General features: G+C 37.8%; 1 protein-coding gene across 5 annotated transcripts in view; it reads right to left on the bottom strand.

Annotated features, from left to right (window-relative positions):
• Window positions 1-19,198, bottom strand: part of MCC (MCC regulator of WNT signaling pathway) — a 172,168-nt gene that overhangs the window by 50,083 nt on the left and 102,887 nt on the right. For all 5 annotated transcript variants that reach the window (XM_032441471.1, XM_032441472.1, XM_032441473.1 and 2 more), the window contains 2 exons: window positions 10,956-11,069; window positions 3,428-3,570 (listed from right to left, as the gene is read on the bottom strand). In XM_032441471.1, coding sequence (XP_032297362.1) covers window positions 3,428-3,570; window positions 10,956-11,069 — 257 coding nt within the window. The remainder of the gene's footprint in view (window positions 1-3,427; window positions 3,571-10,955; window positions 11,070-19,198) is intronic.

Genomic DNA, 19,198 nt, shown 5'->3' with positions numbered 1-19,198 from the left:
AACCCATCTGCCACAGCAGGTAGTGGGCAAATTCTGTAGTGTCAGACATGAAGAACCAGGAAAGCAAGACACTCTTTTAATTGTGCAGTATCAGTACAAGCAAGTCTCTTTCAGCTTTAATATGAAATAAGATACAGCTGTGGATCAGCTTTTTGGTTTTTTCTTTGTTGTTGTTTGATTTTGGCAAGGCTGGGCTTCCAAACCAGCTGAGCTGTCCAGAGCAGCAGAAGGTTGATGAGAAAACTTCAAATGAATGTTGGCTTGCTCCTACAACCATGGTGACCTCATTTTTGTTAGGAATGCAGGAAAAATGTAGTGCAAGAGCTGCAGCTAACTTAGTGTGATCACACACATGGAACGTGTTATGCCACAAAATGGCCAGCAAACCTAGAACAATCCTCAAAATTTCTGTAAGAAAAAAGGTAACACAAAAATCCCCACACAAAGTAACAGCTACTAAGATCAGCATATCAAATGCATGTGGGAAGAGGCATAGGCATCATCATGCGAATTAAGCCTCCTTCTAGACCTGCCCTTATTAAGCCACGTCATCAAGAGCTATTATGCTCTAAGTTGTTCAAAACCCCCAGTTATCACAAGGAGAAAAAAAAAAAAAAGGGATGGAGTGGGGATAGGAAGGAAGAGAGGAAGAGGTAGAGAATATCTAGGAACAGAGACTATCAACCAGCTTACACAGTCTTCCAGGACTCCTCAGGCTGCTGCAATACTTTATTTGAACTTAATATTTTCTGCTTACGTTCTACATTCTTTCTGAGGACACTACTCACATTCAAATGAACAGTTTTGAACAGATTTAAAGATAACAAGTATCAGGAGGATACTTATATGTGGAGGGTGATGAACACCCTCCATGAAACTCCAGTTTCTTCCAAGTATTTCCAGGATATTTCTGTTCATTGAAAAGGATCAGTAAGAATGTCATAACAAAGCAGTACACCCAAGTTTATAATTACAGCCTAAGAACAACACATGAAAAAATCAAACAATCTGTGTTAGCACTAGGGAATCATTTATCTCTGTTCTGCAGCTGAAGTAACATCAAGAAACTGCTTCTAGAAAGCCAAAATGCTGTAGTATCGCAGGCAATGCTTCCTCATGGTATTGCACGCGGGTGTCCTACAGTCATATGAAAAACTCAGATACTCCTGTAATCTGATTTAGCAAGACAGTGTTAACTGCCAAGGCCTGGGAATAGCCATGTTGCTCCAGCTGTGGAGCTCATACTCCTGGCGGCCTAGGGTGGAGTGTAGTGAGTCACATCTGTCCCAGTGGTGACAGCAATTACACAACCCCTGCTCTGTGGGATGGAGCAGCTTCTGAAGGGTGATGCAAAGAAAATCTCACGCTGAATTTACAGAAAGTGGCAGCAAGAAGCATTAGTTTTATTTCTTTCAGTCATTGTTACAAACTAAGAAATCTCTCCAATTCTGCCACTGCATGACTTTTTTTAGCACAAATATTTATCTTTTATTTCCTAAACACTAAGTAACTGGATAGCCAAAGAAAACAGGGTATTCCAGTCATTAATAATAATCATAATAGTAATAATAAACCAACACTGATTTAATAAATATTTTTGTTTTCTACAGTAAAACAGGAGTGAATTGAAACAGGTGGACCCTTTAGCTGCCTAAGCAAAAGGAACTCTCATATGGTAAAACCAAAGCGGTGCAGCACAGCGGTGGTTCAGCATTTGTTGCCATACTATTACTCTAATACCTTCAAAAGTATGCATCCAAAAAGAGTAACAACTGCACTTTTCATGTGAAGCAACCTGCACTTCATATCAAAATCAGCTCTCACGCCTCAAGTTCTTGTGCATACCATAACTGCCTTTTTAATAGGTACATTTAAACACAGAATCTTCCCAGTTTTAATATCTGTACTTACCATCATAGAATCATTAAGGTTGGAAAAGCCCACTAAGATCATCTAGTTCAACTGCAAAATCTGAAGTGACTTGCTTTTTTAAAAATGTTATTTAGTATTTGATTAACTTTTGTTCATTTGATTGGCCTACTGGCCAGAACATGAGCAGTTCTGATGTCCAACAAAATTGTGCTTTATTTCAATACACAACTTGGCTGGATGTGGATGAAAGACTGTGTACAATTTATCTCAATTTTCAGAGTGTTTTTCTGCAACTGAGGCAAAAATATCTACTCAGCTCTCACACTTCAGATTCCATTTTTTAATTGGCCTTTGCAGTGTGTAACATTTCACTAGAGAGGAAGAGAGGGGAGTAGGATGGGCAGTCTAATGCTAAAGAATACTTGAAATGAGATGAAAAAAAATTTTACATGCAGAGGTAGAAAGCACAAATGAATAAGGGAGTCAATGAGATTTTCTTCAGAGATGATGTACTATCAGTTTAGAAAATCTTTCCACGAAAATATCCTACCACGATCATCACCAGTTATAACCAGCATGAGGTTTACAGTTTTTATTTTCTTATATAATATTAACACCATATAATTCCATTACAGCTTTTATAAAGGTATATACGCATGATCACAGAATCACGGAATCTGATGATACTTTTCTCTTACAGTACAACACATCTTGGGTTTTTTTTGCATATACTAATTTTTTTTATGAAAGGTTAAGTAAGCAGTTGTAATGAATAATGCTAACAGAAATGTTTACAGCAAGAACAACAACAAAAAAAAAAAGCGCAAATATAAAAACCTATTCAGCCAGTAAGCAGAACTGACAGAAAATTTGCTATACACATCCAGTAACCTACCTACATAGGCATCTACTGTAGCTGGATACTCTGTAGAAAATCCAGACATTCCTGTGGTTTACCTGCATGCCAACAAGCTAAACTTTTAACAAGCTCTTTTCTTTTACTAGCCCAAGTGAGGAAAAGTAAGTGCCCATCTGCAGCAAAGTTTATTTTACAACAGTTATACAACTGGTTTTGGCACAACTTCTTGTACAAGTAGATGCAAAGCATTCTGAAATCCAGTTGATCTATATTTCCCATTAAAAGTGATTCATTCATTCATCTTAGGTATCCACAGAATGCCACAGAAGAAAGTGAAAAGCTGAGGTGAAGACTGATTGGCTACATCTTCCCTTCTGAACTATGGCCATCACTTATGGCCATCACAACTATGGCCATCTCTTTGCATGTACACTAAGCTATAAAACAAAAAACTTAGCACAGTGCAGTGCTCTGTAGTACTCACTAAGCTGAGCAGAACATGACTTTGCCATCAAGAATGCAGCACTTTCTGTGCCTTCAGATGATACTCTGGCCTTAACTATGGGTGGCTATTAAGTACCAGCTCTAACAAGCACAGCTACCTAGATTTGAAGCAAACTTTTATTTATAGTGTAATTCACAACATACTTTGCATCAATTTTTGTGTGGCAAAGAATTTTCAAGGATTTTCCATACCTTATTGTTGTTCCCTGTAGTCGATCAATCTTCTTATTTAATTCAGCAATGATACTGTGCAGCTCTGTGATTCGCTCCTCATAGCGTAGCGTTGTTCGCTCCTGCACATCTTCATGCTCTCTCATTAGGTGGGATTGCTCACACTGAATCAGAGAAGCAAAGAATAGAAAGGGCCTTAAGAACACCTCCATAGAGAACAGATACAAGGAGAAGCTGACCCCTTTACAAGATTGTCTCACCCATCAGACCAAAACTACAAGAAAAAAAACACAGAAGCATAATAATGACAAGTACAAAGAGGTACGTAACTAGTGAATTCTTAGAAACTTTACAAGACTATTTTAAGACTATATGACTGAAAGAACGTGTGAGATCTGTGATACATATAAAATCTTCAGGGACTTCTCAGCACTGACTGAATTCAAACAGGTCATAAGGCACAAACCACACTATTATAAAGGAGAGTAACCAGACTTGAAGGTTTTAACTTCTTTTCTAGTGTTTGTTTTTATTAGCCTTTAAGGTAATACTGTACATTTTCCTTTTCAAATACTCTATAATAAAATGTGTATTATTTCAACAATTAAGTGGCTATGCTTCTGTTATTTTATAAGTATCATGAAATCCTACTTTTTCTTTCTGACCAAGCACTACTTTCAGCCTCTCTGGCTCGGTCTTTACACCAGCAGGTACTCTACCGCAATTACAGCCTCTCAACAGCACATGCTGATTGAAGTTTTGTTTTGTAGTGGCTGGGAAGTGCAAGACTTCTAACTTTTTGCTTTGTACCCCCCATGTGAAACAGCCAAGCTCCCTTGAAACCACAGGAAGTTATATGCTATACTAAGGAACAAAAGAAACCTCACAAACTGATACTATTAAAAAACCCCAAAAAACAAAACACTTTTAATTGAACAAGTGAAATATAAGATCCCAACAGCAGTTCTAAAGGCTACAGTTCATGGTAATGTATGAGGACCCCAAATCTAATTTTTTCAAATCAAGTACACAATCTATACGGAGTTAATCCCGTTAACTCTTCTTTCATAAATACAAAACTTATACCCATACTAACAGGCATACCAGAATTTTCATGGTTTATTCTAACATTTTTGGGGCCATTCACATCAGAGTTTGAGAATGCTTACATAAAACACTACTTCATAATTACAGTTTATGCCGAGCTTCAATAACATTTTTATTTTACAGATGTTAGTAAAACTTATTTGAACGCTTTCTGACTTTCAGGAACAGGTACCTCGCAAGGCAGTAGCTCAAAAGTTTACAGAACCTTTCCACAGAGTACAACTATGGTAGTTTCTTCCTCAAACTCGAGTCAAAAGCAATTTCAGCTATACCAAGACAAAGAGAGTGCACCTCACTGCTGAAGAGTAGAGCAATTGGTCATATTTTAGAAGACAGGAAACGTTCACCCGGCTTTTAAAACTTCACATTCAACAACCAAGATGCCTAACTATGCATATAATAATGTCTCTTTATTGCAGGATCACTTAGGAACTTGTTTCTATTATTTCTGAACATTACTTTATCTAGCTGAAGTACTAATGCTGCCTTAAAAGCGTGAAAGAAACAGAAAAAAAAAAAAAAGTTTAACATAAATATTTAAGTGCATTAAGGAGTCTTTTTTCCATTATAAATCTAAATTTCCTCTGGTACATACTGATATCCAAAGAATTAACAGTTAAGTGTTTTCCAAAACAGTGGACTTTGTGTGCTGTTTTTTTTTCAGTTTTAAACCAAAGGATGCTTCGGACGGAGCATGCAATAATTATTTTCAGACAGTAAATAAAATGCTTATCTCAACAATTTTTATCTTTCTAAGCTCTGCACTGAAAAGCAGAATTTGTTTATCTTGACTGAAGATATACAGACTCTTGCTAATGGACCTCAGCCACATTATCAGACTTGCCTTCTGTTTTTTTCTAGCCATCTCACAGCCACCATTTTTCAGGATAATCATAATTTAGTGATAGACATACACTGTGAACAACTCACAGTCTAGCAATATGATGGCAGCTTGAAGTTTGATTTTTTCTAAAGGGCTCTTGGATTATCTGTGGAAAAGTGATTTAACAATGCAGAAAGAAACCTCTGGGAGAGACAGGACCTGATGTTAAGAAGGAACACTAAGATTTAGAGGACGATTCAGTGTCTAGAAATTCCAGTCAGTCATGACAGGTCTCAACAGAAAAATACACAATAGGAATATAATTTAATATGAATCCCAAAATACAGCAATATAAAATTCTGGTTATACACACTGCTCTTTATTATTGCACATTTACCTCAAAACTTGGAAAATAAGCAAAAGCATCTCTTGGTACCCTACTGCTCAACGGGATTTTTCTTTCCTTTGATATTCAGCCTGTTCATCACTGTCTTTATTTTCTGTGTCCTTTGAGTCTCAGAACAATGACCTGCCCCCATTTCCTATCCCTTTAAACTATGATTTATTTGCATGTCAGTCACAAGCTTTTGAAGATAAACGCCTTACGCTCTTCCCCATCCCTCTTTTCCAGCCTTGTACTTAAGTTCTCATCAAAACATTATGGGCTCTAATTCTCTGAAAAAGCAAACACAGGGATAATCCACTGAGTGACTGCAAAAGACAAGTGACTACAGAAGGCAGGAGAAAAGTTTCTTATAGTTTTCTATGTAAGTGACCCTTGGCTGGGTTTTGGTACAGACTTGAAAGGTTATTTCAATTACAGAATAAATGAACAATGCCTGGAAACACCCTTTTTCGACCTCTTGATGCTAGCAACCATTAGAGAAGAAAAACAAAAAACAAAAAAAAAAAAAGCATGAAGAAGGATGGTAAGGGAAAATACTTCAATCCAAATATATTGTTGCAACATGTGATGCTACTGACTATTAATGTACACAAATTCCAAACCCCAGTGACAAGAAGAGTGCAGATCCTGTGTTAAATTTAAAGTGTTCAGAAAAAAAAAAAAAGAAGGAAAAAAAAAGTAGTGTGAAGCTAACAGATTTCTCAGCTCCTTGAGGCCTGCAGAGCTGCTAACACTGTCTACGGCATTATTCAGGGAAAACACAATTCATCACCTTTATTAGCCACAACATTAAATCTGTTGAACCAGTAATTGAGCAATGCAATTTAAGAGGAATGTCAGATTCTGAAGTGGCAACTGGTTCCTCTAATTTTAATTATGTCCATACTCACGGTGCTAAAGCTGCAATCATGAAAACATATACAGTGAGGATTAATTAATGCAGCATATTCAGTGTTCACTTGATGTGGAAAAAGAATATAAGTGAACAGGACTAATCCATGAGAGATAAGGACATCACAAAACAGAACTAAATTTCATTGCTTATCTGTTGACTCTGTTGTCCTGAGCATCTCTACTTCAAGTAACTTTCTTAAATGAGAAACTGAAGTCTTCTCATGAAGCACAAATGTTCTTATATGCCAAGTAGTGTTGGTTGTAACCTTATATTGAAATTCTGCTGTCCCTCCCTCTATTCTGAAAACTGAAAGGATGGCAATTTATAAATGCGGTAATGGAACATATTGCTCCAATGACAAGGGATCTAGAATGTTGCAGCACAGTATTTGTTACTCCATGCCCACAGCTCTTAGGACATTCCAAAACTACTTAGACTAAGTATGAAGAGCAAAGAGAACAGAACAGAACTATCTTGTGAAAGGTGATGAATAGATGTAGAATGTGAACTGTCTACTTGATGTATTTACTGAAACTTTTAGCGTGTCACTAATTCCATGGTTCTACTGTACAACTGCGTAACTCTTGTAGGTTAACCACAGTAGGTAGATAAACACCACACAACTTTCTTTCCTTTTACTCCCAGGAGTGGAGAGAAGCACTGGCAAGAAAACTTATGGATCACAATATAAACCGCTTAGTAAGTGAAAGAGAAGTGAAAGAAAAGAGAAAGACAATAAAACCAAACAGCAGTGTGAAGGTAGTCAACCCACTACCTCCCATGTGCAGACTGATGCTCACCCAGCTTCCAAGCAGAAGGCAGGTCACCTCCGTCTGAATCCCCTCCATCTACACTGCTTTATTATTCAGCATGAAATGTCTCCCTGACCAGTTTGGTGTTCTGTCTTGGCCTTCTGCACATCCCCCATCTATTCACTGATTGGGCAGAGACAGAAAAGTCCTTGTCAAGTACTGCTCAGTATCAGCTCAAACACTGCTGTGCAATCAGCACTTTGCTGGATGCAGATCTAAACACAGCGTCATATGGACTATTGTGAAGATTAATTCAGTTCAAGCCAGACCCCAGAGAAATTCAATGTCATGGAATATTAGAAATGGAAAAAATGTGAATGGATTAGAAAGATGACTAAATAAATCCACGAAGGGCAGGACCACAGCAGACTATTAAATTTGATGAAGTCTCTTGCTCAGAAAGTCTACTCACTCTTGATAGTAGAAAGATGAGTGCAGAGGAAGAACAACAACATATTATTTGTGCTTTCCCTTCAGACATTTATTATTTATTATTATTATAGCCAGGATAACTAGCCATACAGGGCTAGCAAAAAGCACTACTTTTATTCTCACAACCAAAGAAAGATTCTGGAAGACTATGTCAGATACAACTGACCACTACTTTACAGCAACTTTCATTCACAAGGTCAGTTCAGAGCCAAATTTTACACTCATGAAAACAAAGAGACAAGGAAGTCCGATGTCTTACAGAAATAATACCAGCACGTAGGCAAATGTTCTAATGGACTCTACAGAGGAGAGTTCTGGAAATGAACTCTACCATAATACAACAATCAGCAATCAGTTACATCCTTCTATAAAAATCTTACAAAGAAGAGCTATCCAAATATCTTTCTTAACCATTTGTCACTTTTATTATGTGAATTGTGGCTCCCCAAATCACCTTCCTTCAGCAAATCCCTTGTTCCAAAGTATTCTGTATGCCTCATGAAATGATCAGAAAGGTGTTACCAAAAATGTAGTTCAAGGAATGCTTTTTTTTCCAGAGAGCATACAGCGTGCCAGCAGAAAAAAAAAACAACACCACCATGTGCTGCTTTTATAAGTACAGTCCAGAAATGAGATTTAATGTTGACCCACTAGCATCTGAAAATGGTTATGCAGAACCTCAAACACTTCTTACTTAATGTATGCCTTCTGAAACTCTAATTCATATTAGTGAGGAAGAAATGCATTAGCCAGATGCTGTCGGAGAAAAATGACATATAAAATGTGATATGCATTTGGATGAATCTCTGTAGGGAGGAAAAGTTTAAAAAAAAAAAAAGTTATGTGGAACATCTGCTTGAAAAAGAAAGAAATGCAGTCAGAGAAAGAAGAGAGAAGGTGAAGTCATCAGAATCTGTTTTAGCATTTAAATGTAGTGAACTAATTGAATATATAAGCTGTGTTTCTTTAATGACCTTAAAGAAGAGTGTTTAAATATTTAAAATGACTATTTAAAAAATGACCTTTTTAGACTTTCATTCACAACTCAGTAAGTTTCTACTCACTTGGGGGCTTTCAAAAAAGAAAAAAAGTGCTATAATATTAAGACTATATAGAAATTGTTAATTAAAAAATACTTTTTTTTTTTTTTTTTTCCCCAAAAGCAATTGAATCAAAGCTTCTCATCAGCCACAACTATTGCATTAAGCCATTACATACATCACACAAACAATCACTCCAGTACAACTAGTGAGCTCTGTCAGTCTCTTCCTCTGAAGTTTCTCTACTCCTGTCAAAATTTCTCCTCAGTCCCACTCCCACAGCTTTATAGTTTTCCTTTAGGGTGTGCACACAGGAGTGTTTATTTCAGCATGGAGAAATGTACAGCACAAGCACATTACACTTCAGATATTCTGAAAGAACAGACATTCTGATTTTATGTTATTAGTAGTTCAGGCAACGGTCATCACTGTTTTTCTACTTACAAGTACAAAGCCCAAGATCATGGAAAAAAACACCAATATGAGAAATCCAGCACTGTATGCATGCACAACTGGTAAGCAATTAAAAAGAAAAGAAAAACAACCACATAAAAAATCATGTTAATAGAGCATAGTTATCATCAGCAGGGATCCATCATTGCATGAGAGCATGTACAAAGTACTCTTCATTGGCTGAGATACATGTACTATTTAATAAAGACGTAGAAATACCCTGAAGAGTTAAAAATAACAACCATATCAGCGTAGTCACACAGAATGATAAAAGTTTTTTTGGGTATAGTGGACAGTTTAATGATTGCCAAGTGCAGTCTAATATCAAGCAGTACCTCAGAAAGAGGACCCTCCTTCATAGAGAAGTGTAAGTTTGAAAATGATCTCAGAGTTATAGCCGATAAATCACGTGTGCACCTCTGGCTCTCAGATCAAAGGGAATAAAAGGGACAATGTTTTTTACTTCAGTATGCTGCAGTGATGGGCTGGATTAAGAGTATTGTTTACAAGCCTCAAAATAGCTGAAAAAATACAAGAGAATATTTGAAGAACTGAAGTGAAAGCCTTAAAGTTTAGATTATTTAAATATTTCTACATCTGGCTTGAGTTTAAATAATACACAGCTAGAAGCCTTTTTCAAAATGCCCTGATAACCAAAGACTGTGAACTTGCAGAACTGCAGAATGGCTGTGCTTGATCTCTTGAGGTCAATTCTTTAACCCTATACACTAAGGAAGGCAACCTACTGCAGAACAGGTCCAGATGGCTTTTAAGTAATTCCAAAGATGTAGACTCTGCAACCTCTCTGGATAACACCTAAGAGGTGATACTTTACAAGACAAACTGCTTTGTCTGGCTCTCTGAAAGTGTAAATGAATACATACTTTGCAGTTGTTTTAAATGGTAAAGTACTTATAAAAGGTAATTGCCAGAGTAACAGTACCTGAAAACAGAGGTTTGTTCATAGGAGAAATATTAGATACAATAGTTGTTTCCCTGTTTGCCTCTCTATATTTATCTTGATCTGAAAAAAAAATATTAAGAGCCAAGAAAGCATTAGAACTCAGATTTTATTTTCACTCACTCCTTTGGCTTTCCACTGACTGTGTTCTCCATAACAGAGATATATAAACTAGCTTACTAGAAGCTAGCATGAGAGCGCTAATCATTTCTCACATTAACACAGAAGTGCTGAGGATTGGCAATAGCTTTTCATCAGTGTTAATTTGTTCTGTATGAATCTTACCAAAGACCAGAAGACTCTGTGATCAGCTACCTAATCCACTGAGAACTACAATTTTTCTTTTCTAAAATATTTTAAAGCATTCACTATTAAAAGATGCTGTTTATGTTGGCTTCAAACAAAATCACTCTGATTCTTCCTTAGTACTTTTGAAAGGAATATTATTGGCCAGTATAAATTAAAACCCTTGGCAATTACGTTTTGTACAGTCCTAAAATTCTTTTCACTCATGACACTGTTAAGATGTTTCACCCTTTCCCCACATATCACACACCTCTCTGAAGAACAAGGACAATACAAAACCAGGGACCATCTTCAGAATTTTAACTGTTGCTCACCTGTGCTTTCGCCAGTTTCTTCTCCAGCAGGTCACGTTCTCTTTCTGTTTGTTGTAGACGTTTATTAAGCTCCACTATGTCTCCCTTTAATGATGCCAGGGCTGCTAAATGAAGCTGGAAGACAAAAGACAGAGAAAAAAGTTAATCTAGTCACAAGCCTCAGAGCAGACAAATTTGAAAGAAGATACGGTATTATGCAGTAGTCAAAGCATCTGTGGATTTCTGAATAGTTAACAGAAGCTTTAGAATAATGGAAGTAAAAAAGTAGTTCACATGCTTCTTTTAGCACTGAGCAGTACTCTTCAGACAGCCCACACTCTCCTTCATCAGAAAACACATTGTAAGGACAAGTATAATGAAAAGTAATACAACTGGGAATGTGTGCATGAATCCTAACATTAGCTTAAAAGCAAGCAGCTTGAGCACTGTGTTATAACACCTTACATTAGATGTCAGCTCAGACTTGTGTTATAAAAGGTGTGTCATGTTTTGATGCATTCAGAGATAATAAAGGTTATCAGTGTAGTAAATAACTCCACGCATAAAACTCAATTTTGTTTTGCAACTACTGCCTACTCCATTTTGAACTACTACTTTGTCATTTATTTTTATTTTTTCTATCTCATGTCAGCAAACTTCAATGCTTCTAACCTATGAAGCTACATCCAGAGAATGTGAACTGTTATTCCCTCTGCAAGATACTATTTTGATCAAAGATACTTATCTATGCTGATACCTGTGCTGTTATGACTGAGACAGGACTCAAGGGAACAACGTGGAGCTGCATCACAGGAGTGTCGAGGGGGCAATATGGAAAGGTTGTTTAGCAGAGGGTGGTAGGCATGGAACAGCTTTCAAGGGCAGTAGGCATGGCCCAAAGTGCTGAAGTTTGGGGAGCATTTTGATAGTGCTCTCAGAGATAGGGTCTGAATTTAGGGTGGTGCTGTATGGAGCCAGGGGCTGAACTCAATCCCTGTGAGTCTCTTCCAAAGTGGGCTATTCTATGATTCTGTGTCTACTAAGAAGCATCACTCATCTGTGTCTGCAGTGATCATGGTCTGCAGTGACCATGACTCCTTGATTTTGTATTTCTGTATTTAACCAATCACATGTGGAAATATATGTAAGATAAACAACATACTTAAGTTATCTTAGCTACGTAACTTAGAAATCAAGAATAAATCTTATAAAAAATCCAAAACTTAGCACTCTTTCACACTCTTGTTTTCCTCAATATCCCTTTCCTCACTACAGCACAGGTAGCAACTATAATTCAGTGATCCATATTGAAAACTACAGCAGAAAATTCCATGAGGAAACTAGCCAGTATTACTGAAGCCATTCTTTGTAGTAGTACAGAAACAACTCTTAAGTTTTACTGGATATGAAAACTAAAGAGAGCCTTCACACTGGCCCAAGTAATATGGCAAACATTGCTCTGCTGCCAGGACTTGGAGTGAAATACAAACAGTGCTTCTATACTTTCAATCAGTTTCAGTTTTTCACGTAGTCTGACATTTTATGGAGTTGTACAGTTTTTCTTCTTCATTTCCAGACAATCAACTAATAAGTCCTATTCTGATATAAGTTTTGCCTTTACAATAGCAAAAGCCAGAAAAATCACATGTTTTCATGTACTAATACATGAAAGTAGCTGTAATACTACTTACAAAAATAAATAAATAAATATTACTTACTAAAAAAAGAGAAGAGATTCATTTAGACACAACTCCTTCACATGAAGTATTTCCACTGTTACTGAAAAGGCCACATCTGGCATAAGGACATGAAACTTATCTGTACAAAGACTTCAGATGTGAGTTCTGTGGTTTTAATTGCAGAATAAACTGTCACTACAAGCACTGGACATCCTCATTTGTCATCTGTCTAAAATATTTTTAGTACAACAGCTACAAAATGTTTTGCATGCAGTTATTCATTTCAGCATAATACATACACACATGCAATTTTATGCTGTAGTATGTTTAAGTTTCTTAAGGCAGACTCATTTTTCAACTGAAAAAAGAGTAGTTCAAGCCTACTACAGGCAAATGCTATATATCTTCTTTCAAATATGCTGTGCTGAAATATCTTAATAAGCTCAGAAACTCCCTGAATCTTAAAAGTATTCTTGGCCTTTGGAGTACAGCTGTCCTTCCTACCACAGGAAACCATGCACTGCTTTTACACAGAGAAGAAACAAGAACCAGCCCAAGTGTACCAATCATCTGTTCATAACTGACTTGCAATGTTCAGGAAAGACAGTGAATTTAAAAGCCACTATTTTACCATTTTCCCTTAACAGAGGAGAAACATCTTAATGAAGCCCATCAGTTTGTGCATCACATATTGGATCCTTTACCACAGCTTTCAAATCATACGTGAAAAAAATGGTTGCAATTCTCTAAATTGAATAAAATAATGGTATGCAGTCAAGTAAGGATAATTCCCTTTCGTACACCATAATTAAATGATCACCAGCTGTGGTTTTAATTAAATACCAGACTTATAACATTCATACACATGAAGCCGTAATATAAAAATGACACCATCAATTTAAAAATCTCAATGAAAAACTACTTGTTCTCTAAGCACTGGAACTAATGAAGCTGACTTGCTATGGATTTGCCTTTGTTCCCTTCACACACTCGGCTCTTCTTCATGGCCCCTGCCATTCCAAACCAGGTAAGAACCAGCACAAACTCTATCTAGCTTAACAGCAATGTTGCTGCCTGGCCTGGCCTGACAGCCCCTGCCACACAAGGGTATCCAGCAGGCGGGATTTATCTGCCCCTTCAAAACAAAAGAATTGCTTTGCTAATTACAAATTCTTTTGTGTAACAGAAACGTCAGACCCGCCAATGTGAAGTTACTACAGAGAGAGAAAGGCTGCTTCTGACACTCCTCAGTTTCAGCACACCCAGTACACACAGCAGTAAATACCTAAGCAGTGCCTCCAGCTACTACTGCAATAAAAATAAGGTTAGCAAATTGGTGTATCTGCCTTCTGGGCAGTATCAGAACCTGCTCTGCAATTCCTTGGAAAAGTTGCTAGGAAGTTTTGCTGCATCTTTCCTTGAGCCGTGAATGTTCCCACAGCCCATGTTCCCTTCATGTTCCTATAATATGCAACAGGGTGGGCACTGGCACACAGATCTTCTGCAATGCTGAAACACAAACAGGGAAACATCTGAACTAAGATCTACTGAAAACAAAACAACAACATAAAAAAAACCCAACCCAACACCCTGGAGTGGAAGCAAAATCCTATTTCAGTGGCACTGAATTATTTCAGAATATGAGACCGGAGAAAGAGAGAAATGAAATAGCCTTGTAGCACACAACCCTTTTTTCCCCTGCGGCAAACAGTGATGGAGAAGGCAGAGCGGTGATCACCTGCACTCATGTTGGATGTTTATAGCTCAGGGTGGGCTGCCTCTTAGTAGCATGGACCACAAAACAAAAACATTGTCATTTGTAGCCATTAAGTTATATCCCTCATGGAGTACTCTTAGTACAACATACCAATCTAAACTTTCCAACAACAGCGCCCGAAAAGACCCAGCTGAACACCATGGAAAACAGTTCACAGCCAACGCCATGAATAGATTTGATGTTGATCCAATACAGAAAGCAACAGATTCTCACTTAAAAAAACAAACAAACAAAAAAAACCCAGTATGTGATGACAATGAATCTGAAGTGTCCAACAAGACAAGAAGGACATGTGAAAGCAATGATTAAAATGGAATCAAACAGTCAAAAACCTATTTATCTACTACCAGCAAATGAAATATGAATTCTTTCAGTAAAGAAAACAGATGCACACCATCATTCAGCCAGAATCTCATTCAAAACCTACAGACAGGGCAAAGCAAGTGCCCATGTATTGTCTGACAGGCATCATAAAGGTGAGGAAACGAAACCTACCAGAATTTACAATTACAGACAAGGGCATTAAAAAGTTGGTAACATGAGCTTACAACGATAAGTATTCAGGCAGAAATACAAAGCCTTTTTTGATTTTGCATTCAGGAGTTCCAGAGCTGTACGCTGGTAACTCTCCATTTAACAGCAGGAGACAACAACGTCAGGGTTTGTCCAGAAAAAGCTTAGACAGGCATGCACTCAGTTGCTGAGATGGATGAGAACACATCACATTAACACATAACAGGTACACTTAAACCTTACACAGTATAAGGAAAAATTTACACAGAAAAATAGTATCAAAAATTACACTATAGGTTCACACTACTAGGAAACATCTTTAAAAAACAAGATGACAAAACATAACATATACCAAGCTTTAAAGCTTCCATAAGAGAGTAGTTAAAAATTGGAGTCATGGATGTTTGTGGTACATAATGAAAGTGCTGTCAAGTTTACATTTCATCAAATAGCACAGATACAGATCTACATGCAAATAATATGCTTGCTTAAAGTGATTGTGACATGAAAAAAAACATATATATATTCTTCTTGGTTCTAAATATTGGGTTTTTTTTCCTCCTTTTCTTGCTCAAGTGTATTCTTGTAGTACAACTGATGGAATAAATATAACTGAAGCTCATTTCTGTGAATGTACTGACAAGGTAAAATAGAAAAGTGTAAAGAACAACTGTATTCCAGAAGCTGTGACAGGACAGCTCAATATTCCCCAGGCAATTTCAGCTGTGTGATCTCTAGAGCACAGCCCTGAAATATCACAGTCAACTGCCCTGTAACTAATTACCTAACACAAAGTCAAAACGCCTAAAAAAGCAATGTCATTGAACTGCTGGATGTGACTACCAACGTGACCTAAAGCTCTGCGCTTCAAACAACTGTTACATGTTAATGAATTAAAAGATTAGATGACATAAAAAACAGACATTTAGTGACTTTCCTGCTGAAGCAGTTGTCATCAGTATTAGACACTGCATTGTTACATCACATGAATTGTGCAATATTAAATAATGTGCCAGCCCAAGCCAAGAAACTATCCATGTTCTAGAACAGCAAAGACGAAATGTTTGTAAGGCACATTTAATTTGAAAAAGCTGCAGAAAATATATTCGGTGTTTAAGCTATTTATAAGAAGTTCAAATTGATATTTTCTTTCAACTCACAATTAACATTTTGGGGCACTTAATGCACTTTTTAATATTTCAAGCTATTTCTTTAAAAACAGGCAACCAAACCATACCCTCTTCATACAGTTCAACATCTTCACCAATGACACTGACAATGGGCTTGAGTGCACCCTCAGCAAGTTTGCCAATGACACAAAGCTGAGTGGTGTGGCTGACATGTTAGAAGGAAGGGATGCCATCCAGAAAGACCTCAACGAACTCAAAAGGTGGGACCATGTGAACCTAATGAGGCTCAACACAGCAAAGTGCAAGGTCTGAGTAATCTCAAGTACGTATGTAAGACTGGGAGAAGAACTCCTTAAGAGACGCTCTTCAAAGAATGACCTGGGGGCATCCTGGTGGATGAAAAATGGAACATGAGCCAGCAGTGTGCTCTTGCAGCTCAAAAGGCCGATGGCATCCTGAGCTCCATCAGAAGAAGGGTGGCCAGCAGGGACAGGGAGGTGATTGCCCCTCTATGCTCTGCCCTCGTGAGGCCCCATCTGGAGTACTGCATGCAGGTCTGGGGCTTCCAGTATGGGAAAGATGCAGAGCTGTTGGAGAGGGTCCAGAGGAGAGTCACAAAGATCAGAGTGCTGCAGCACCTCTCCATGTAGACAGGAGCTGGGCTTGTTCTGCCTGGAGTAGAGAAGGCTGCAAGGCGACCTCATTGCAGCCTTCAGTGTTTAAATGGGGATTATATAAAGGAGAGGAATCAACTTTTTACTCAGATAGATAGTGACAGGACAAGACGGAATAGTTTCAAGCTCAAGGAGGATGCGTTCATTACAGACATTGGTGATGTCTGGAACAGGTTGCCCAGGGATGCTGTGGATGCTCTGTCCCTGAAAGTGTTGAAGACAGGGTTGGATGGGGCCCTAGGCAACCTGGTGTAGTACCAGATCTGAAAGTTGGTGGCTCTGCCTGTGGCAGGGGGGCTCAATCTTGATGGGGTCCCATTCGACCCAAGCTATTCTATGATTCCATGATTCTACGCCAAGAGAACACAAAGTCTTGCCTCATCAGCAAACAGTGTTTAATAAAGAAAATATGCTTGGACTGTTCACAAATACCATGGAACAGAATCTGACAGTATTCCAGTGTATGATTCGTTTCAGAACATCATTAAAAACAAAAGACTTAATCATGGAAAATATCATCATTTGAAAAACTACTCAGGCAATTCACATTTGATGAGCAACGCATGTGCAACTTTGTACTTCATGAGTCTGCTCCTACTCCCTACTCCTACTATAACAGATTCTCACACCTTCCTGGGAATTAAAATTTTCAGTGCCCTGAGAAGAAAAAATTAAACAGACAGCCCAGAATTAACCAAAAGATGCCAACTTCTGAAAGCTGAAGACTGCAGAGGAAAACTACACTTTGCAGAGCTTACTTTTCTGGAATTCTTAACAATTTTAAGTGCCCCAATGCAGGGCAGCCCATATGTCCACACTGATAGGATCTTACTCGACTTTTCCACTATGTCTGAAGAACAGCCTTGATTTTGCCTGCAGAGGAGGAGCCCACTGCCATTTCCATTTCCAGCTATTGGCAGGGAGCAGTGTAACAGTAATGCAAGGGATGGAAATATAGTAGTGAGCAGATCCTGCCAGAGACAAAAAAACTTAAGTTCCAACTTAATCTCAGCACATTCTCTGCAATCACTGGGTAGCCTACCTTTAATTCAAAATAATAATTAAAAAATGATAAACCACCACTGCAAGCGAGAGAAAGCTATAAATGGTTATGCCAAGCAGAATTTGGCCCCACTTCAGTCAAAATTTATTTAACATTCCTACTGCCTGTATAATTTCTGGCTGAGAATTCTTAATATAATTCAAGCAAGATACATTATCTGTTTTTATTTTTATATTTTTATTTTTATATTTTATCTGCTTTTGTATTGATAGGAATAAGAAAAAGCCTTTCATTTTGTCCTCAGATTTTGCCCAATACAACCAAAGAAACTGAACCAAGGAGGGAGAAAAACAGTGAGGCTCAACATGGATCCTTACTCCATGTAAACCCCTTTCTCCATCCCTCTCCAGTTTGCAAGAACTAACCTGAGGAAGCAGGAAAAAAGGTAGTGGAAAACTAACCCCAAGAATGTACCTCACTCAATTCACTGCATTAAGCATTATGGTTCCCACCCTTTACTGCTGGTTACAACAAATGTCAGAGGTGCCATATACATAAACTTGTTTTCCAACAGCCACATCACTTTTTTCTATCACGTTAACTAGCTCTTTCACACTTAATCTTTTCCAAGAAGAAACTAGATCTTGAGAAATAGAGATCGCCACTTCAGAGCCAGAAAAAATAAATGCTACTTATTAGTAGCAATATCATGCTTCCCATGGTTTTCACGTTCAAAACTTCTCCATTAGAAAATAATTTCTGTCTGAGGATTAAGGCTGTGGACTTACAACAGAGTAATATTTACAAAGACACAAGGGTCTTCACCTCCAGAATGATACATGTGATCTGCTGTCACCATCAATTTAGAGAGACAACATTTGCCAAACCTACAAATTCAACACTTCTTTGACAACGTGCCAAAAATTGATGATGCAGTAAGAACAAAAAGCAAAGAATATTAAACATCAAATCCATCAGCTAAACTCCCTATAACATACTTGCTCACTTGTTCACTGTCTGGAGAAAGAACGCCTCTTTCTGACTATTCTCAATCACCTCTTGCACTAAAGCATTTTAACATGGCTTACAAAAGCACAATTCTAAATTATAGCATTAGGCATACTATAATCAATACTTCACTTGTATACAGTTTAGCAAGCACCTTTATGCTCCCAACCACGGATCTCAGACCCATTAATGCTATACTCCTAGGCCAGTGTCTCACAACTCCAGGTTAGCTCTTAGCACAAGTGATTCCCCCATGCTTGTTGGGACAGACCTCAGTTATTTTGACTTGCAGTTTCTACCAGATGACCAGCTCAAACCTGGATCTGGAATTCTGCTACAGGGAACTGACTTCTTCAAACTTACTGCACTCTATTAGTTAGAGAAATTATCTGTGCTACTACACTGGTTCCTGTAGGAAACTTACATAATTTCCTTCCAGTTATGAACAAAAAAAATGTTGTAAAAAGTTTTGTGTTTTTT

The sequence above is a fragment of the Coturnix japonica genome, chromosome Z, assembly GCF_001577835.2.
Source record: "Coturnix japonica isolate 7356 chromosome Z, Coturnix japonica 2.1, whole genome shotgun sequence".
Taxonomy (NCBI): domain Eukaryota; kingdom Metazoa; phylum Chordata; class Aves; order Galliformes; family Phasianidae; genus Coturnix; species Coturnix japonica.
Note: the sequence above shows the minus strand (reverse complement) of the source record. Positions and strands in the feature narration are given on the sequence as shown.